This window comes from Tetrao urogallus (genome assembly GCF_951394365.1).
Source record: "Tetrao urogallus genome assembly, chromosome: 2".
Lineage (NCBI taxonomy): Eukaryota > Metazoa > Chordata > Aves > Galliformes > Phasianidae > Tetrao > Tetrao urogallus.
This window is the reverse complement of record NC_136814.1, coordinates 40,482,918-40,504,981: the sequence shown is the minus strand read 5'-3', so window position 1 is coordinate 40,504,981 and position 22,064 is coordinate 40,482,918. Positions and strand designations below refer to the sequence as shown.

The 22,064-nt window shown below is 37.2% G+C and overlaps 2 protein-coding genes across 2 annotated transcripts in view; one reads left to right on the top strand and one right to left on the bottom strand.

Annotated features, from left to right (window-relative positions):
* Positions 1–18,981, bottom strand: part of WDR27 (WD repeat domain 27) — a gene marked incomplete at both ends in the record, with an annotated part of 88,868 nt that extends 69,887 nt beyond the window's left edge. Inside the window, 16 exons of the mRNA XM_079532972.1 lie at positions 675–764; positions 2,894–2,997; positions 4,204–4,275; positions 6,526–6,604; positions 8,193–8,266; positions 9,794–9,927; positions 10,596–10,663; positions 11,051–11,154; positions 11,431–11,563; positions 12,213–12,327; positions 13,171–13,241; positions 14,296–14,347; positions 14,831–14,944; positions 15,394–15,518; positions 17,442–17,583; positions 18,790–18,981. Of these exons, the coding sequence (XP_079389098.1) occupies positions 675–764; positions 2,894–2,997; positions 4,204–4,275; positions 6,526–6,604; positions 8,193–8,266; positions 9,794–9,927; positions 10,596–10,663; positions 11,051–11,154; positions 11,431–11,563; positions 12,213–12,327; positions 13,171–13,241; positions 14,296–14,347; positions 14,831–14,944; positions 15,394–15,518; positions 17,442–17,583; positions 18,790–18,981 (1,669 nt within the window). The remainder of the gene's footprint in view (positions 1–674; positions 765–2,893; positions 2,998–4,203; positions 4,276–6,525; positions 6,605–8,192; positions 8,267–9,793; positions 9,928–10,595; positions 10,664–11,050; positions 11,155–11,430; positions 11,564–12,212; positions 12,328–13,170; positions 13,242–14,295; positions 14,348–14,830; positions 14,945–15,393; positions 15,519–17,441; positions 17,584–18,789) is intronic.
* A 1,462-nt stretch (positions 18,982–20,443) lies between these two features.
* Positions 20,444–20,999, top strand: LOC306944378 (UPF0669 protein C6orf120 homolog; the record flags this gene model as incomplete). Its single annotated transcript, XM_079532876.1, is given in 2 exon segments — positions 20,444–20,631; positions 20,633–20,999. Coding segments are annotated over 2 exon segments (555 nt in total).
* Positions 21,000–22,064: the final 1,065 nt, after the last annotated feature.

The window sequence follows — 22,064 nt, the reverse complement described above, 5'->3', positions numbered from 1 at the left end:
AAAGGAACATGAGAGACTTTAAGAAAATCTGAAGTTTGAGTAAGAACCTAAGGCTTCAGGTCCCCAGTATCCCCAAGAACAAAGAACACAAAGTGAAGAAAATGTCAGCTGGCTTGAAAGAGTCCAGTAAACTCAAAACAGACTGTATTCAGGATTCTCATATCCTGAAGCACATTAGCTGGTTTTGTAAGAAGAGTTTTTCAAAAGGGCCCAAGCTGGATGTAACCCTTCTATAAGCAGATCAACATCACCTGTACTTCATAACAGAACACAGACACCTGAGGAGGCAACACTGATTGGAATGCACGTTTACTTTAATTGAAAGCTTTGGGGAACAAAGCTGTAAATAGTAGGCTTAAAGCAAAGTTGTTGTTATCTCCTCTTTTCTCTGTATAAATACATTTTTAATAATCAGCAAAATGTAGGTGTTAATGCTGCTATATTTAAAAAAAAATGTTTTTTGTTTCCATTTCTCAATTTGAATAAATAAATAAATAGCAAGTTTTAAATTACCAAACAAACTTATCAGGCATTAACTTCTACTCCCTGAATCAGAAGCATTTCTTACTCCTGTTCTTTTGAGGGTGTTGTAAGTGAAATCTGTTTATTAACATGGCACTTTATGTTAAATTCAATTGTATACTACTCTTTGCTAACATAATTCACAAATTTACCTGCAAAAACATGCCGTGTATTGGTGAGATCAGAGTTGAATATCAGTACAGTCTTGTTAGCCAGCCCACAGGCCAGGTAATTTCCATCCCCTATAAAAAGATTCTGATGATTTATGTTTGAAAGCAAAAAAGGAAATAACATGCTATCCTTATGCATAAAAATTACACATGCCACTGCAACAAAACAAATACTAAGTATATATTTCACATCAAACAAATTTTTTGCATGAACATCACAAGCTCATACTGCCAAATTTAGTATGAATTTATACACTATTTCTTCTGTTCCTGACATATTTTCACAACACGTACTCATGGCAGAAATTTACTTTATATGTATGCTACAAATTTTAAGTATATAAATTTTTAGCAGTCGTATAAATGTTTCCTGACTTAAACTCATTTTTCATATTGTCATCTTAAAAGCTATATCCGTTTCTCATATATATCAGCACACAGCAGTCATCCTGGATTAGTCCTTAAAAGTTACAGATTTCTTGTCAACATCATAAAATAATCCCCAAAGCTATTCAAGCACAGTTGGATGGATGGTTCATTTATGTTATTGATAAGTAGGGACCACGCAGTGTCAGGTTTGACTCCCCTAATGTTTCTATTAAAATAATTAAAGCAGCAAATTGATCTATTGGGGAAAAACAACAAACAAACAAACAAAAAAAGAAAAAAGAAAAAAAGTAAGTGGAATGAGAGAGAAAGCAGAATTGCATAATTCAAATCAGTGGACGCTACTGGGTTCACTGTGAAATGCATTTTTTAAAAGCAGCATCTTCTTCCGAACTTCTTCCTATGTCTCCAGAGCACATGTGGAAAGGGCGACAAAATGTGTCATGTTTGACTGTTGATTCACCAGTCTGCTGCTCTCCACTAAGTCAGAACCATCCACCTTGCTGTTTCAGAATTCCACATCACATTTTTTTCCAAACAAATAATGAAATTAGAAATGGATAAGAGATCCTTATTTATAATCTCTGAGAACCAGTTCCTAAAAGTTAATTTTAAAAAATCAGATGCAAAATGGAGGAGTGGAATATGCTAAAAAAAAGCGTCCTAGAATTTTCTTCTATCTTACTAATTATTAAATACACCAGCATACTAAATTGTCAAAGTGCTACATTTTGATTTTGCCTCACCAGCAATATTTCAGCTGGCTTTTTCTCCAGATGTCAGTAATTAAATACAATAAATAATGATCTAAAATATTTTTCTCTCAAAAATAAGATCTCTACTTCTGAACAAAATACTCAAAGAAATGCATGCCCCATACTCCCCATAGTCTTTAAGCTGTAGGGTAGTGCTCTTCTGCAGAAGTCTCCCTGTTTTTTCTAAGATTTTGACAGTATGTATTCTCAGTGTGAGAGCTGACTGGTAAGTTTGAAGCTCACATACCATTGCAAGAAATAAGGTCTCCACAACTGATCTCCCTTATGGGCCATAAAAATAATTTCTTACAGGTCTGTAGGGAACACTTAGGGTTGAGGTATGCTTTAGGAAGTTACAGACTACTTTAGCTTACTTTTATTTCTTGAAGATGAAAGTTGTTCCAGTACCCAAAATACTTATAAAGATACATATTTTTAAATACTTTGTATATCCTGTGGTTTGCAGCATGTGCATTGACATAATAACGTACTCAGTGATATACTTTATTGCTGTCCTAGGAAAAGGTTCCTGTATAACATTTACCTGGATTGGAAATGACAAAAGCTATGACAAGACTTGCGTCTCCAAAGCCTTTAAAAAATATATCCTTCTTTGGATTATATTCAATAATTCTTTTTTATAGTTTTAATAGATATGTAAATACTGAATGATCTTCAAATTAAAAAAAAAAAAAAAAGGAGTATTCTGATTCTTTTGAAACAGAACTTCAGCTTCTAACATGCCTTAATGACACCAAGCACATGACTCAGAAGATAACCTTCTGACGTGTTAGACCACTAATTTTCAAGTTGTGGTGGAAAAGTGATAGAATGGGGCCAAAAGCAAACAAGATAGAAAATCAATGGAGAATTAGAATCATTTGACACATATTAGCAGATTGCATAGTTTTGCAAGTTAAAAAGTGGTGACCAGGCAGCAGATGCCAGATTTTTCTAGGAGTTTACCTAGGAAAACCATAGCTTTTATAAACACTACACAAATTTTGTAGTTCTATCTCCACAAGGTCACAATAGTACATTTAATGAAACTGTACATACCAGAATACTGAACACAACAAATTCTAGTTGGTTGAAAACTAACGGATGTTTCTGCCTCATGGTTGATTGGAGGAGAACTTTCCAGTGGATATTCTTTATTTTTACTTCAGAAAAATAAAAAAAATTAAAAAAAAAAAAAGGAAAAACAGAAAGAGAGGAAAAATATTGAGATGTCTAAACCTAGTTTATTGCCATTTCAATAATGAAATAAATATCACTTGCAGAGTTATTCTAAATATTTTTATGTGTATATTTCCTGGAGAATTTATGATAAATCCAGAATAAGCATCAGAATAAATTAAAAATTATCATAATTAAATTACTCACATCAACAACTATTATGAATTTATGAAAGAATTAACACAGCATTTTACAACAAAAATCAAATTTCTTAAATTACATAATTATCTAGTGAAATTAATTAAAAATGCAAACTACCTTGCTGTGAGAGTAAGCAATATGAAAAATACTTCCGTATATAAACAGAAATAGGACATTGATCATCTACTTAACAGCACACTTCACAAAACAATAATTGTTAACTAGGTTAAGCCACCACGATAACGTAAATCAATTATGAAATCATCTGAAGTATTCATCTAAGGGCTTGTCTATGTGCACGTTATTAAAATTTTAAGAAACAGTTTAAGAAAAAGAAGAAAAATAGCATTCATCCTTTATTTTTATGTTTGCAACACATAGAAGAATGACTTTATATAATACAAAGAGAAAAAAATGTGTGTAATATTCCCATACAACATACCACATAAATTAACAAAAAAATGCCAGTTTCTTAAAAACATTAGCTCTTGTGTCCACAATGACTGTGAATCCACTGATCAAATCAACCATCACAGAATTGCAGGGGTTGGAAGAGACCTCAAAAGATTGAGTCCAATTCCCCTGCTAACGCAGGTGCTCTACAATAGATTGCATAGGTAGGCATCCAGACGGGTCTTGAATATCTCCGTATCTCAACAACCTCTCTGGACAACCTTTTCATGTATATTCTATTTAACTCCATTACAGTAAGCTTGATTAGGCTCAAGACAACACAACTTTAGAACTAAAAGAGGCATATGATATGAAATCGTGAAAACTCACTGTGTCACATTCAGCTATTTTTCTTATTAAAATTGCAGGTGAAGATCTGAATCACTTGCTACAGTCATTTTACAGAAAATTTACAGTGTGTTTTAGTTCCATAGATACTCCTAACTAAAGTTATGAGAGAAGCAGTTACAAAACATATTTATGATAGAATTCATTTAAATTTGTTCCTCCTCTAAAGCAGTTGCTATATTACCTACCCTTTAAAACTGGTCTTGCACTTTGATACATTATTTTTCTTCAGTTTAGTATTTGGAGAAAACATGGCCATTCTACGAGAAAGAACAGAGACTATTATATGAAACATTCATTGTTTCATGAGAGAAGCAGGGTTTTCTTGTGGCAGTTTTTTTGACAAACAAAAAACAATCCTAGTTACTTCTTACTGTTTATGTATACTCCTAACGTCCGTAAGTAAGACGATGTACATGCTGAATGATAAAAAGATGACTTTGTAGTGATTTATAATATTCCAGTTTCAGCTGAAGTTTTGCTTTCCATGCTTTATTTGTTGGACAGTGCATTCTGAATGCCAAAGTCCATTAAGATGAAGTATTCAGGTATTTCTTTCTGCAGATTGAATGAATAAGAGTAGCTTCAAGAAAAACACAGAATGCCCAATAAAGATTTAGAAAGAAAATTGGAACAACCAAAAGGGGAGAGTAATTTTTGAGTTAGCAAAACATGCAGCGCAATTCCTTCCTAGAGCAGTACAGGAAAAAATCATTACCATAAGCACAAAGCAAATGGAACAAAGACAGTCTTTGCTATATCTGAGCAGAATTATTATAGGTTTCTAAGCTACATTCCCTGAAAAAAAATGGAGTCTAGACTCTCTGGAAACTATGCTTAGCAAACATAGCTCTAAATCTTTTAGTAGCAGCAGCACAGCATATATTAAAAATTGAGACATTTCTTAGCAAAACCTGCAAGAGCTTGAGCTGTATTCAGATCACTCTGAAGTGTGAAAGACACTCCATCTTGCAGTACATTTTAACACTCTGTTTCAACAGTTTATCTTCACATGTCTGAAACTTCAGGAAAACACAGGGGAGATATTTTTGGTTAAGGGAGAAGTCTGACACCACATTCAAAAGTAATTTAGGATATTCCACAGTGAACACTGTGTGGTGGGATAAATGAATGGTTTTCATCTATCCCACACATCATCACAATGATTGCACACATCATCACAACCAAAAGCTCCTTTAACTGACAAGCAAAGCTACAAACGAGATACAGGAGATGCAGGAGAAAATTCATAGATGTCCTTAAGCCAGATATAGTTTCCTCTGAAACTTCTATCTATTGCTGGGGACAGTTTCATTCATGTTCTCAAGGGATGCTTCAGTAGTGGCTTTGATCAAACAAGGAAATTCTAGATCATGGAATTAGGAATAGGATGAATAGAACTTTTTTAAACTAGTAGTCCAGTGACTGTATTCATCCTATCTTATCCAAGGCTTTTAGGTTGAGAGAAACTGGAGAGAAAAGACAACACAATCTCTATATTCACAGAATTGCGAATACAAACAGAACATTCAAAAATCAGCAAAAACAGGTTCATCATTTCAAAATGACTGAATCTATTTTGAGGTCCCAGTCTTTAACGGTTTTTCTCAGAAGATAAAAACCACAGCCCCTAGTTGCAATCTGAATATGTAGTCATAAGCAGACTTTCACTAAGATCACTTAAAAGAAATCTATTGCTGACAGGTAAAAGCTGGCTTTTAATTTCTCAGTTCCAATACTCACTTGCATTCAAAGTAAGGGTAATTTCTCTTGTAATACCTTGCACCATTCTACTTATGTTCTAACAATTATACTACAAAAGGATGGTGTTGTCCAGAATAATCTATACCAAAAATGAAGTGCTGTCTCTATGATCTATCTGTGGCTCTGAGAAACTGACAAATTCTCCATTCATGTGGGGAACACTAACAAAACACTACTCATTTCATCTGTGAGTGTGAGTTCTCCATCCAAAGATAAACCTTTAAAAGCCAGCAAAAAACAGGCAAAGCTACAGCAAACTTTTGGAGAAGTGTTCCTCAAGTGATTTTAGAAGCTCCTAATAAAAAATAAAAATAAAAAACAACAATCCTGAAAGTTCTTCAAAAATAACACCATGCCAATAAAGAGAGTTGTACAGCTCATAAAATTGTAACATGGCCCATCTCAAAGGATGGTTGAGAGGAAATAAATGGCATACTTCTCCCTCGGTTGATCTGAGAATGCTATATGTGAGTAGAACAAAGGAAAGAACTAACTGGGTTTAAGTGACATAGTATTTAGAAACAGACACTATGTAAACGTACACAGAAGTTTTCATTTCAAGACCACATTGATCACTGATCAGAAGCTGTGAAAATTCACAATGTTTTTAAAAGGACTATGTTTGTTAAAATCATATCTATTTTTCATGGGTCATCAATTTCACAGTGGTGAGACTATGCATCTCTATTACATGACAAAATATCAAATCCCAGTAAAACAGATAAAATACAAGTGTATCTACTCACTGTGGTGCAGCTGTATAACCCGATGACTTAATTTTATTATGAAAAACCAGTGGTTGATCTTTCACAGTGCTTTTCCCTCCTATAGTAAAATAATTTAATATTCACTGAAGAGCTTCCTAATGTGACATTACATTTTTACAAGTTTATGGATATACAGTTATGCTAGAACAATGGCAATTTTTAATGTCTCCTTGTAATACAAAACACAATTATGATCAGCTACTTTGAAAGACTGAGAAAAGGAAAGAAATGAACTATCTCTTTGCATAATATCCCTCCTCAAATAATATCAAGTAGGAACTTCTCTAAACTTTGAACTAATGAAAAATACTGTTCTAAGGAACTTTTTTCATCATTTACTCGTGAATGTATTCTGTAGTTGCCTACTTTATGCTTAGGTTTTCTATTTACTAGCTATAAAATACACACAACTTACATTTGGAATATATCCAAATGTATCCAAATGATCTGAAACAAACTGGCTAGTAGGTGCACATAAATGACTGTTCTTTTAATGTGGCTTGAGGAGTCATTAATAATGGCTGCATTCACCCTCTTGTAATAACATTCCTGAAGGGCAGCTACCAGCTCAAAACTAAATACTAGCATTTCATATCAGCAGAAATGACCTAATTAAATTTAAAAGGCGGGAGTGGGAGGGTGTGGAAATCTTGTTCATATCCCAAGGGAAAACCTTCAGGTGCATTGTGAGTGATCTCGTGGGCACATTTACCAGTGCTGAGGATAGACACATCTTTAGCTCCCATCAGCTATCACTTCTCTGTATGTAATCACAAAGGAGAAAATGGTCCTTCCTAAAGAATGCCTGACACCACTTGCTCTGAGATATCATAGGATTTCCTTAGAACAACTAAGATATCTGAATGTGACATGTCAATAATAACACAGTGCTGTGTTTCAGAAGAAGCATCAAATTCTAGCAAAAACAGATGCTTTCTCAGATTTCCACATAAAACCAAAACTATAACCTTTGACATTCTAGCATGTCCATCAACTACAATCAATAGAATCAAGATAAATTATTCTAAGTGCCTACAGCTACTAGTTATTTCCTATCTTTTCAAAAGAAAAGCTGATTATGAAAAAAAATATTTTCTAGGTACTTTCTGAACCTAGTTTTAGTACTACTAAGCAAAGAAGTTGTATGTTCTCCAATAGCAACTGAAAGTCAGATCTTTCTTTTTTTTTTTTTTTTTTTTTTTTTTGAGTAGTAGAAACCTAAAGTCAAAAGTAAATTTCCTAAACTTACAAGTATTAACAAAAGAGTATTCAGGACAACAAAACCAATCAAATGTTCAACTAAAAATGAGAAAGAAAGTCAAGTTATATAGAAAATTATATTCCACGCTATGAAAAGATATGAAAAAATGTAAGCATTCTACATACTTTAACTCTTTCAAAATTGACATTTCTCAGAAGACTATATTTTAAAAAAGAAAAACATCACACTATCATCATTTTCACTACAAATATTTGGGTACAATATGAAATACTACTAGAAAAATAACATTCTGTCTAATAAAATAAAAATAAAATACATATAACTTAAAAAATAAATATATTGCTTAGAATAGGCACCAGACAGTCTTTTACTGTTTTTAAAAATATGACTTTATTAATTCATATCAACATTGTTTTACACTTACCGTGCGTTTTACTCAGATGTTTTTTATTTTTATTTAAATTTTTACACAATGGAGATGTTGGCAACAGAGGACACCTAATTATAAAAAAATAAATAAAAAATTGATAAATTCAATGGACAAAATCAGATTAGGAAAAGGTGTCAAAACTTACTTTTACTAATTTGTGATAATCTACACATGACATTTTCACTTCACTTCACTATACACATCAGGTTTTTCTGTGACTTGAAATTCCAGTGTTTTCACAGAAGTCATTTCAAGGACCGTGAAGGACCAGACACTCATTGAGAACTATCACCATGGATTTGCCAGGGAAGTGATGCTTCACTGACTTTATAAACTTTTGTGATTAAGCGATTATCTTGTAGACAAGAGGAAAGTGGTTCATATGGTTTACCTGGACTTGAATGCTTTTACCATTGTCTCCCATGAGATCCTCATAGAGAGGCTGATGAAGTATGGGCTGGAGGAGCACACAGCAAGAACAGCCAGGTCCAGAAGTGATTGGTGGCACAAAGTCTAGCAGGAATCAAATAACTAGTGGAATACTTCAGGAATCAGTCCTGAGACCAATCCTGTTCAACATCTGCATTAATAATCTGGATGGTGGAGTGTGTCCTTATCAAGGCTTCAGAAGACACCACAAAACTGGGAGAATGAATGATACACCAGAGGGTTGTGCAGCCATCCAGAGATCCTGACAGGCTGGAGAAGTGTGCTGGCAAAAGCATCAACAAGTTCAACAGGGAAGAGTGCAGAGTCCTGCATATAGGGAAGAAAAACTCCATGCAGGGGACCAGCAAGTCCAGAAAAGGACCTGAGGATGCTGGCAAACCCCATACAGGAAGTGAACCAGCAATGTGCTCTTTCAGCAAAAATGAACAATGGTGTCATGTGGTGCACCAAGAAGTAATGCCACTAGGTCAAAGCAGGTGATCCTTCCCCTCTGCTCTGTTTTAGTGCTCAGGATTACATCCCCCAGTTCAAGACAGACATTGTGCTACTGGAGGGAGAGTTTAGCAAGGAGCCACAAAGACAATGAAGGGACAGTAGTGTCTCTCTTGTGAGGAAAGACTGAGAAAGTCTGGCCTGTTCAGCCTAGAGAAGAGGAGACTCAGCAGGGATTTTTCCAATGTATACCTGAAGGGTCAGTGCAAAAGAGGTTGTGTCCAGTGGTGTCCAGTGACAAGAAAAGAAGTAATGTTCACAAACTGGAACACAGGGAGTCCCAGCTAACTACCAAAAAGCATTTCTTCACTGTTCAGTTGACCAAACACTGATACTGGTTTCTCAGAGAGGCTGCAGAGTCTCCTCTTGGAAGGTGCTCAAAAGTGAACTGGACTTGGGCCCTGCTCTGAGTGCCCCTGCTTTAGAAGGGACCTCCAAGATGACCTCCAGATGTCCCTTCTGGTCCCAACCACTCTGTGCAATTTAGTAATTTCTCCCACTCAGTGCAATAAAGCAGGACAGGGAAACAAGTAAAGTTAATCCAAGTCAGAAAATAACACTGTGCAAAAGCATGTGATATACCTAACTGTCAGAAAAACAAATGCATTATCCAATTTTGAAAAAAAATAAGAACATTTTAAGTTATTCTGTACCTGGCAATGACTGATAGACTCCCTCCATTTCCACTTTTAAGAATACCACTCTGCTGAGATGTCACCAACAAAGCAGGGTTAACTTCCAACACAGTGATGATGTCTTCAAACATTGAAGTGATCAAGCATAAAACCTGCAATAATTACACTATAAAATAGCACAACATGTACTTCACAATTTAAGCTCTAACACAAAGGTATTTATAACAGAAAATGAAACTGTTTTTTAATAATGAAAATTACTCAGAGATATCCATAGATTTGGTCTCACAGCATTAAGCAGTCAAAAGTACTTAATGGTGTCCTTCAAAATATGCTTATGGTGCTTGTATGTAATATTATATGTATATATTTCATTTCCTAAAAAAGCTCTTTTGCTGATTTTCCACAGAAATTTTCTCACAACTCAGTTTTTGCAGATTTCTTGGAAAGATTCAGAAGTTCATCCCAGCATCTGTTTGAGGAAAAGGTGTAACAACGTTTTTACCTTTTTTTCCTCTAAGGCAGCGCCTCTGCCCCCTCAGTGGTCATTCTTGACATTCAAGGTACACACCAAACACCATAAAAAACAATTCACCTTTTGCTTTCTAGTCACTTCAGATAGTATTCAAATTTTGAGAACTATTAAAACTAGAAAACTCCTTAAAGAATCATCTCCAGCGAAATAACTCTGCAATTCACATTTTGAATAAATAAAAAAGTATACATGTACGTGATTTGTATACAAAATGCAGAATTAACGTTTATAAAAAATAACTGGAAATGTAAACATTCGTTAAATAAATGCTAAATATATACTCACCTTTCCATTAACTGCTTTCTTCATTAATGAACACAATCTAGCAAATCGAATGCTGAGGCCACTGTAATCTTTAACAAAAAGAACACAGTGGTAAGAGATGTATTTACATTTAAAAGGGAAAAAAATTTACTCATGCTGTTTTGATATAATCATAACCCACGATTTTCAGTATATACCCATCTAGCTTACAGCCACATCATGAAGTATGAGTAGAATAACATGCCTCGTAATTAGCTTGCTAAATTGAATAAGAATTCATTAGTAACCTCTACAAAAATCTAGTACTGACACATGTTCTGAAACAAGTCATCAGTGACAGAAAAGCACAGTAGAATTAATTGCTAAATTAAAATATTAAAAAATATTTTTTGCTGTATTAACTCTTTCACTATTTGTATCAGCCAACAAAGAAAAGCAATCATGTTAGATTGTAGCCAGACATTTTCTAATGATACCTTTGTAACATAAAAAGGCTTCCAGTTCCAAGTTTGCTAAATTTATTAATAACAAGCCAGTAGAGGTTCCTATCCAAAAATAGCTTCTATTCTGGGCACAGCATCTATTAGGAAAAAAAAAAAAAAAAAAAAAAAAGAAAGAAAGAAAACATACCTGAGTATGATAAAGAAGCTTTTTTTTTTTTTTTTTTTTTTTTTTTTTTACTATGTAAGACACAGTAATACTAGCTAACTTGATCCCAATATGACAAAAATAATAAGCCATCCCATAGAAGATTTTAAATGCATTTTTAAAATCTGTAGTTCAAAGGAAAAAGTTTTAATTAAAATTGATGCTGTGAAAATAACCTAAGAACCTGGTGATATTTTAAAGGACTTACATATTTTCTTCATTGTGGAAACATACTGAATAGTCACAGTGTTCAATTAGGAGAACAGGCAATGATGCTTCCACTGACCCCTCTGGTTTCATGCTGTTTGTTTTGCAAAGCTCAGAAGCATTTTGCCTTTCACCTAAAAAAAAAACAATCAGCAATATCATCAGTCAACGAAACAATGAAATAAGGCAAACAGAAGGGATTTAAGAGAGAATTAAAATTAATGCAGTAAAATAGCATGAAATAAGACCACACTATCTTTCAATTTCAAAAGATGGAGATGTCTTGAGCCAGAGAATCACCTTGCTGAGGTGCAATCATTATTCATTTATAAGTACTCAGTGTTATAAAAATACCACTGTCAGTTAAATAATATATCATGGGCGCTCTGGTATAAACGTAAAACAACAGCATAGCAAAAGATATAGCATAAAATAACACAGCGAAAAATAGAAGATTCTTAGAAGCTTCAAAGGTAACTGAGAAATGGTACTCAACTTAGACAATGGATTATCTTTTTTAGGAATTGATTTTATTCTCACATGTATCATGCAATGATTTACAAGCAGATACATTATCCAAGATGTTATTAGAGACATATATGCATAATTCCTCCCTGTATGCCAATCCCCACCTTCATATCAACTTCATAAAAGATTCCACATGACTGAGATTCAAAACTCTATCACTTACACTAACCTTTCATGGCATAAAAGGCACACACACTCAGTAGTCAATAACAATTGGAATATAGCAAAACCAGCATACTAGAAGCACTATGCTACCTAATTCTTCTTCAGATTTCCAGATTTTATTATAGAACTTCGCTTGCTCTTTCTTTAAGTCAGTATGTGCCACACAACGGTAATTATGATCACTGCTTAAACTGAAGATCCAAAGCTGAAAGAAAACAAAAGAAAAGCAACGGCAATGAAATTATACAAATATGAGCTAGAGGTTCAATACTGAACTCTGCTTATGTAAGTAATGAATTTTTATTCATCTTACCTGGGACCAGAAATTAAATTACATCTATCTATATCCCAAACTTTTCAAAGGTAATTTCATTATTAGCAGAAGAAGCCATTATCAATTTGAACAGCATGTCTAATTCCCATATGTTTATGTCTTTTAAAAACTCCTCACAGACTATTACCTACAATTAAAAATCCTAGGCTACCTGCGTGCAATTGCTTAATGGGCCACATAAGTTAATCTCACTAATACCTTTGTCTTTTTAGGCATCACCATATTTACATATTTAACTTTCTTCATGACCCATTGAACACTTACACTGAAGGAAGAGAGCTTCAATATGCCACAGAAAAAAATCAGATTACTTTATTCCTAGCATTAAATTAAAGAAGAATTCAAGTGCTTGAATTACATTTATTACATTTTTCTTAGAATTCCATCACACTAAAATCATGGTCTCTCCCATTTATGGTTATTTGTTTTATTCCTTGGCCAAAAAATGAGAATTCTGCTTTTCATCTTTTTTCTTTTAAAACAGATACTTATAGTACCTCAGTGTACATATACTTACTGATTGCAGTTCTAAAAACTTTAATGGTTTTGAGGAAAAAGTTTGCATTTTGTAATAAAGGTATTACATTGTTATGTTTGCTAAAATAATTGTTGTAGCATTTTAAAACCAGCATGCAAATTGTGATGCTTCTTGATAGATAAATTAATGATAGTTGACTATTTTGTCACACAGAGATTATTTTTTATGTCTACTACCTGTCCTTCAGCACATCCAGTGATGATCTGTCTCTTTTCTTCATCAATTAGTAGACTTAGCAAAGGAAATGCTGTTCCAAAAAAGTTGCAATCAGTTCCAGAATACACATGAATCAGAAATTTTATTCAAAATTGATAGCTCCTATTTATAAAGAAAGGTAAAAACAAAACAAAACAACAACAACAAAACCCTAAAGCAAAGGGTCTTCACTTTTTTTTGTTGCAGTGGGTTTTCCATTTCTAGATCTGTAGCCTGCCTTCCTAAACTGGTATGGCAGATTTTCAGTAACCTTCTATCCTCACTGCAGAGGCCGTGGTTTGCTGCACCCTTTCACCCAGGCTTAAATAGCAATATTTTTCAGAGCCCCATTGTCAGATCAGCTACTGTTATTCTCATGGCCTTGCTACTACAAACCAGTTCAATCAAAGCAACTGCCACAGGCTCAGAGAGGAGTCATTCCTTCTTCCTCTTCTTTCCTACCATAGGTTTGAGCTCTCCCTTTGCTTTGAGGCATCTACTAATAGATAAGCACAAAGCTTAACAACCATTTCCCACGTAGTTCCTTCCCCCAGTCGAAGTGTGCTCCAACTTGCTCTAATTGCACCATAAGCAAGAACAACCAACACAGAATTGGAGCATGTTCTGGTGAAAACCATATGGTTACTCTCAGGAAAAGTTCTATTGCAGAGGAGCGTCCTTGCTGCACTGGTGCTTGTCTTCCTCTCCTTTTGTTCTCATCTTTCTATAAAACGCAGCTTTTGACTTTAAAGTCTATGTATGCCTTCAACATCAAGCCCTGCTAATAAACCTACATATGGTACACTTGCAGTATTTCTTTTCATTTCCTACACAAAACTTTAAAAAAAAAAAAAAAAGCACATAGACAATAGAACTATTTACACATCTCAGTAAATGCCAACAGTTAAATGCATATTCTGTACAAGAACTGTTTATAAATATACACTGAAACTACCTACCCACTTTAAAGGAAAATATATGACCTAGCATATAGCTTACTATAAATATTTTTACTAGATCAACTAAACACTTACATACTGATTTTATTTTATTGTTCAGATCGATACATTTTGCTGTGCAAAAGTATATAAAAAAGGAAAATTTACCTGTTAATATCCCTGACTGATACATTAACAGTCCAGTAGAATAGTCCCATACCTGTGGAGAAAAACAAAATAAGAAAGGCACCTACTTAGATCTTAGGAAAAAACAAACTTTTAAAGGCCATCAAGTGGTGAAAACGAGGAAATGCAGCCACTGAAAGCGATGCAATATAGTGAGGTTGTTTTCCACAGGGTTTGTTTATTGGTTTGCCTCTTTATCATGTCGGGCTCTGTTTAATCTGTAAGTGCCAGAGTTTATTTGCCAGATAATAAAAATCACCAAAGTTAACACTTCACTGTACTGTTTTGACTATGAAAAACCTTCATTGTCATTAGAAATAAATAAATAAATAAAAATAATTCATTTTTACAATAACTTTACAAGCAATTCTTGAAAACAATATCTTGGTCTCTATAATATCAAAGATGACTTTTTCTTAGCTTTCAGCAAATATTTTTAGGAAAAAAAAGACAACATTAATTCAAAAATTCATTAATTCTATTTTTTTTTTTTAATGCAGCTCAAGAATTTCCTTGCCTTGAAGCTTCTGTCTTCAGACACCGATATAAGCATATTTTTCTCCCACGTGCAAAACTCAGCAGCAGTCACTGGAGCCAGGTGGCCATTCAATTTAACTAGTATAGCTTCATTCTACAAATAGGAAAGTCAAAATAAAAGCAAAGCAGATTTCAAAACAAAGCTGTCAATTAATTCAAGGTCTTAATAACTAAGAATTATTGCTAAAAATAGTATCAGACTTAGGTTCAAATTACAAACTCAACAAGATTTTCTTAAGCCAAATATAGCCACATATATCATTCTGCTGGCAGAAAACACTACATGCTGCATTTGCTTTTTCAAAGTGAGTGATAAAGGAGTAATTTTTCAGTCATTTTCAGAACATTGAGATATTGTTTAACTTCAACACTTTACTCTGTCATCATTTTTATGACGTCATTGATAATGCTATTCAGCATTTATTTGTATTTGTTTTCTTCTAAACGAGAATATGAATGCATACATTACCACATCATGATTCTATTGAAAGTGATGAACTTTAAGAAACAACAGCACTGTGGCTACAAAGAATGGTATCTCACCTTTGCACTTAACATGTAGATTCGATTTCCAGCACATACCGCCACTTGTTGATCATCTGGACTAAATCTTACATGAAGAACCAATCTCAGAAGAGTTCCAATAATAATTCCTTGAGGTGTTAACCCTGCAGCAATTTTATTATTACTGAGATTTAAAACTCTGATGCAGCAAGATTCTCACAAACATTGCATAGCAGCTATCTAACAAGATATTTATACCAGTATCTGTCAGGAAAATACACAGAGTAACCCATCATTTAATAATATATAACAATATGGGTTGGAAGATCATCTAGTCAATTAGACTAGGTTATTGGAAAGCAAAGCACAGAACTATATACCAGTAAGATTTCTCCATCTACCTTCTTGCCTAGACCATATATGGTACTCTTTGGAACACTAATAATAAGCGTGCATATCAAATCTCACTAATGTCAAGGATAGAATTTTTGTAGCAGAATGGCATGTCTAGAGAACCTAGTAGTGCCTTGTTCATTTTGGAGACAGGAAATCCTGATTCAAACCCAGCAGAACAGAGAATTGAAAAATATTTCTGAATATTTTTGATGAATATTTCAGCCACTCAGCCACTAAGCAAGGAGACTTTTCTTCTCCTGGTTTTAATTCTTCTCTGGGAAAAGGCTGAACGGGGGAGTACACCACTACAAATCATTGCATAGTAGGATGATAAGAATGGCTTTGAGAACAGACATTTTTCATCCCTCTTATCACCACATCGTTATGTTCATCTCAGTCGTTTTGTAGATCCACATTTTATGATGCTGCCTTCAACAGTGCACAGATTTTGGACATCTTATCAAGTCTTAGGATTCCATAGGCTGCAAACTAACCAGAACATAGCCACAACAGCTACAGATGTCTTTTTCTAGGTTTTACTCTAGACACTGAGGAGTCTTTCTATAACAGACTAATGCATCAAGGTTTATCAGCATGGAGAGATGAATCACATAAAGAACTCAAGTTCCTGACATTTGATAAAAATAACGTGAAAAAAAATAGTCCAAGACTGTGCAGAGAGCAGTCTGGGCAGAGACAGTCTACACAGCATCTGCTGAAGAGCGTGTGGACAGAGACAGAAAGGTGAAGAAGGAAATCTAGCAGCAGTGAATCTGGCTTTCAAATGTCTTTATATTAAATATACACAGACTGTCTACTGATCTTCTACTAAGTGACTTTAATTAATTTCCATGTTTGTTTCCCCTGAATTTTTAGTCCAATTTCATGCCCACTCCCTGAATCATTCCCTGAAACTCTGTTACACTTGCATGGATTAAAGTGTAACAATAACATTCATTATAAAAGTATTTAAAACATTCTCATTTCTTTACGAGTGGTTTTTTTTTTTTTTAATAATATGTAGCTTTGCACATTCACCATGGCAGAGTACGAAACACAATTTCTACGCATTAAATGATAGGCAAATCAACATCATTTTTAACAATGATGGGCCACCTGACTCTTCCACAACATTGACACAAAAAGTGGGTCATAAAGCCTCTAAATCATAATGCTATAACAATATGTTTAGGACAGTGTCACTGGGGCAGTAGTGAGCCATGACTTGCTCTCTTTCATTCTTCCTATACATTTCAGTCCATTTAAACTGCCAACAGCCGCCATTCAGCCCAGCCCAACCTCAGCTGCGTGTCAGCACCATGGCCAGCTCCCTGCCCTGCCAGCGCGGCAGCGCGCCGGTTATTCGGATGCGGTAAGGCGGTCGGGCTGCGCTACGGCTTGGCATCACCGGGGGAGAGCAACCAGGAAATAAAGCTTTTAGTATCTCGTATCTCTATCTCTAGTATCTCTAAACACTTTTAGAATCGTTGAATCTGAGAGGTTAATGCGTTCTATTCAGAAATAACAGCTTATTATACAAGTAGTAGTGGAAGAAGGTGTTGGAGGGTCGTTTGTTAAGGTGGTCATTGTTGAGAGACGGGTTCATCACTGCTAGGCTTATAGGTGGCAGTGAGTGATTGCCTTCTATTGCATATATATCTAATATATATGTTATCTAAATAATACTCTACCGTCTCGCAGTTTCGTTGTGCATTCATCAAGATTCCACACTATCACACGCTCATGGGAAGCTGAGCAGACTAGAAGTGGATTGATTTTACTTCCAAAAGACAGTGCAGAAATTGCATGCTGATGTCCTGACAAACATAATGGCTGACAAAAGTAGGTGGAAAAATAAGTCATTTCAAATTAAAATTACAAACAATGTAAAATTACACGGATAATGTTTGAAAAATTAACAAAATAACTGTTTCAAATTCATTTTCTTTCATTGTTCCAAAATCACTTAATATTTTACAATATAGCTGTAGTGGGATGAAGTAAACTTTCCTTGTAGCAGCTTATATGGTGTTGTTCTGGGTTTTGTGTCTAATCTGGCCACACGTAGATAATGCAAAATATTCAACCATTGCTGAACAGTGCCAGCGGTGTCAAGGCTTTCTCATTTTGCCATTCTGATGTGCCAACTTCCAGCAAGTAGGCTGGGGGCAGGCAGGAAGCAGAGAGCTGATACAGCAGGGCAGCTGCCCCCAGCTGGCGAAAGGAGTTTCCCATACCACCTGATATAGAATCATATAATCATAGAATGTTTTGAATTGATACGGAACTTTAAGATCATCTAGCTCCAACCCCCCTGACACAGGCAAGGAAACCTCCCACTAGACCAGGTTGCTCAAAGCCCCATTCAGCCTGGCCTTGAATGCTTCCAGGGAGGGGGCACCCACAACCTCACTGGGCAACCTGTTCCAGTACAGATTTTCTTCCTAACATCTAGTCTAAATCTAGCCTCTTCCAGTTTAAAACCATTTCCTCTTGTCCCACCGCTACATGCACTTCTAAGAAGTCCCTCCCCAGCTTTCCTGTAGGCCTCCTTTGGGTACTTGAAGGCTGCTATAAGTGCTATAAGGTCCTCCGGAGCCTTCTCTTCACTAGGCTCCCAGATCTGTCAGCCTGTCCTCATAACACATCATCTTCAGCAATGAAAGATGTTGAGGAGTTGATCAGAAGGTGACTGGGCACCACTGTGCTTGCAAGAAGCACTTACCTTTGCATCACTTTCTTCCCCTGTCCTTCTCTCATTATGCTGCCTCTATCTCAGCACACAAGCCTTTCTCACTCTTGCCCTATGGATCCTCTCGCTCATCCTGGGAGGCAGTGAGCCAGCGGCTGCATGCAACTCACCAGCTGCCAGACTCAGGCCACCAAAACCCCTTGAGTTATTCACATCACAGCAACAAAGCTCACAATAAATGCACCTTCTACACATAGAAGTGAAACCTAATGCTTCATCACCATATTTTTTCTCCATGCCTTCCCTTTTGACGTTTTTCTACAGCGTACAGCGGGAGGTGTTGTTACCTGTGCAGCAGGGCTGCCAGCTGTATTCCAGACGCACAGCTCGTTGCGATTCAGCGGGAAGGCGCAGTGCTGGTGTCCGCACGCCACCTGGACGAGGCACTCCGGCAACCTGGACTTAAACAGACGTTTTTCGCGGACGACCTCAGGGTCTTCGCTCCTTCCCCACGAACAACTGTCGCCCTCGCTTTCCATGCTACAGCGGGGCACCGCCGGCAGCTCGGGGTGCGTCCCGACCTCCTAACTGCGCGGGGGATCGGGACGAAGCCGCCCAGCCGCCGAGCAACGGGCGGGGAGAGAGCTCGTGGGAGGTCACTATGGCAACCGCGACGCTGCCGACGGGTCGCCGAGAGGGACAAGCACCGCTGCGCGTTGCGCAGTCACACAGGAGCAGGTGGGCGGGGCGGGTTGCCAGAGCGACGGCCGCGCGCGCAGCCCAACTCTCGCGATAGCAGAGGGCTCAGTCTGCGGCTAGCGCGCAGCCCCGCTTGGCCCGCCTGCCGCGGTGCGCGGGAGAGGCGGGGAGGCGGCGGCGGCGGCAACGGCGGTGAGTGGCGGTTGCGGGGCGGGGCTGGGAGGCGGCGCCCGCTTGTCGCGCCGCTGTCCGGGCCGGGTTCGAGGGGAGCGGCGAAGCGAGAGGGGCGGTGCCGGGCCCGGAGGCTCTTCGGAATCGGCCTCCGCGCTGCCTCTGTGCGGCCGCTGCTGTCGGGGTGTGCCTGCCCGCCTTGGGGCGGGATCTCTCCGCGCCGCCCTGCCCTGCCGCACGTCTACGGAGCCGCGGCCTCGCAGTCGCCGAAGCCCCGGGGCGGGTGGGAGGTGAGCTGCGTAGCGAAAGATAGAAGGCTATTTTTCTGTCGCTGTTCAGAGGGGTTTTTGTTGGTTTGGAAGGTTACGAGGGCGGGGCTGTTCTCTTGTATGCTGTCGTTGCAGAATTGGGGCCTTGAGGCCCATGCGACCGTAAGCTGGGAGCTATAGAAAAGTTGGTGTGCTGTTGTTCCTCCGTCTGTCAGCTATAAAACGCGTGCGATTTAACTGACGTTTCTGCGGGAGTCATGCGGTTTGTTTTGATGCTAGCAGGTTACCAACAGTTTAGTAGTAGCTGACATGTTTAAGGTAATTGTACAGTCTTTGCGGAAGGCACGAAGGGATGGAAGCCATCTGAAGCTTTAAAGCACCCTTGACTGGCATTTAAATTCGGTCAGCTGCGTTCTTTGGAAGTCTTCGGCAAGGTTTATAGCTCGTGCACTGAGTGCAGCTGTTGTGCTGAGGCCGCCTGGGCAGCAGCGTGCAACAAGGGAAAGGGTGTGGGAGCCTTGATTGTGTAACAGCCCCTTCCCTCTCTGCCCTTCCCCAGCAGCCTGAGCTGTCGTAGGTAAGTGCTGTAAAGAGCTGAGCGTTCATATAGTAACAAAAACTTGATGAAAGTACACACGCTTCTTCAGTGACAATATACTGCTTTTGGGCAGAGAAATAATCTACACGTCATTTAGCGCATTGTGTTTTCTCAGTAAATAACCAGCTTTTATTGAAGTTGCTTGATTTGGTGTGAACAAAAACTGATTCCTTCCAGGAATGAAATATACTAACTCTAAATCGTTTTGTATTCACAGAGTACTGGACTTGACAATAGGAAGAATCAGAATAAAACGTAAGAGCCATGGCAGCACGCTGGAGGAGAATCCTGATAGTATTTGTGGCAGCTCGAGTACTATGTTTGGTAAATGCCTTTGAAGAAGAGGATGTACCTGAAGAATGGATTCTTCTTCATGTTGTTCAAGGCCAGATTGGAGCAGGAAACTACAGCTACTTGAGACTAAATCATGAGGGAAAGATAGTACTTCAGATGCAGTTTAAAAGGTGATGCAGATTTGTATGTATCCGATATGACTCTTCACCCCAGCTTTGACGAGTACGAGTTACAGTCTGTTACTTGTGGCCAAGACGTTGTCCACGTACCAGCACACTTCCGCCGACCAGTGGGAATAGGGATTTATGGGCATCCCTCCCACCAGGAGAGTGAGTTTGAAATGAAAGTCTACTATGATCGAACAGTCGTACAGTATCCATTTGGCGAGGCTTCCTACAATCCAGAGGAGATGGAGGCAAGCCAGAAGTACTCGCACTCTACAGAAGATGAATCTCAGGATGAAGAGTCTGTTTTCTGGACTATACTTATCGGAATCTTGAAGTTAATACTTGAAATTCTTTTTTAAATTGATACGTGATGGGCTAAATCACATTTCAGTTTGTGAAATTGAACATGAATAACTTTCTATAATATTTAATACTCTTTATTGTTTCCTGAAGAAGTATTCAGTTTGATTTTCGTAAATCAGAAGGAAAGTGGTGGGGAGGAAAAAAGCCATATTTAATTTTATATTGTAAGTTTTTTTTTTCCCCTAAAAGTAAAATGAGCAGCAACTGTGCTATTTGCAGTATTCAGAGATCAGGACTTAAAAATGAATGTAGAGTTGGGGTTCCCTAAACAGGTGCTTAGGAAAAATTAACTCTTAGTGATTTTCTGTCATTAGTTTCTTGATAAAGACTGAAATACAAACTGCTGCTCTGTAGTGCCCCCTCAATTTGGAGCATATTTAAAAATAAATCCTGCTCTTCTGACAGGTTACCTTCAGTATAACTAACAAGCAATGGCTTTGAAGCGTACTGAAGTTGAGGGATGTAGGGTGAAGGAAGAAAAAAACAGCCGGATAAGGGGATAGATGGGCTATAATTTGACTGCTTGTGCTGTACATCAGTCATCTGTAAGCAGAGGCCTGTCCAGTCACTCACCACCTCTGCAAATCCATGACCTGAATCAAGTGCATGTTACTTCAGTGTTACAGTAGGGAGGGAAAGCCTTCAGCTGTTGTTACTTGTCAGTAGAACATTCTCATTCCTCATTAAAAGCAATGCAGTATATAGTACCTTAAGCCTGAGAGGTATTTTCTTACATCTCCCCTTTATAGCTTTTTGAGATTGATTTTTTTTTTTTTTTTTTTAATGTTTACAGTCCTTTTTTTTTCCCTGTAAATTTATATCAATAATTCAATAGTTTGCAAAGAAGATTTTTGCTGAAAGGAATTTTCAGAATATTGTAAGAAAGTCAGATTGTGTTCACTTTTTCCCTCAAAGTTAGTCTTTTCCAGGAGTACTTTTTGCCTTGTTTGAGTCTTTCAAATTAATTGCTATGCAAATAAATTGCTCTGTGATTTTCTTTTCACAGAGCTTACAGATGAGTACACTGAAATAAATAAGCGTGGTACTATAATTTTATACAA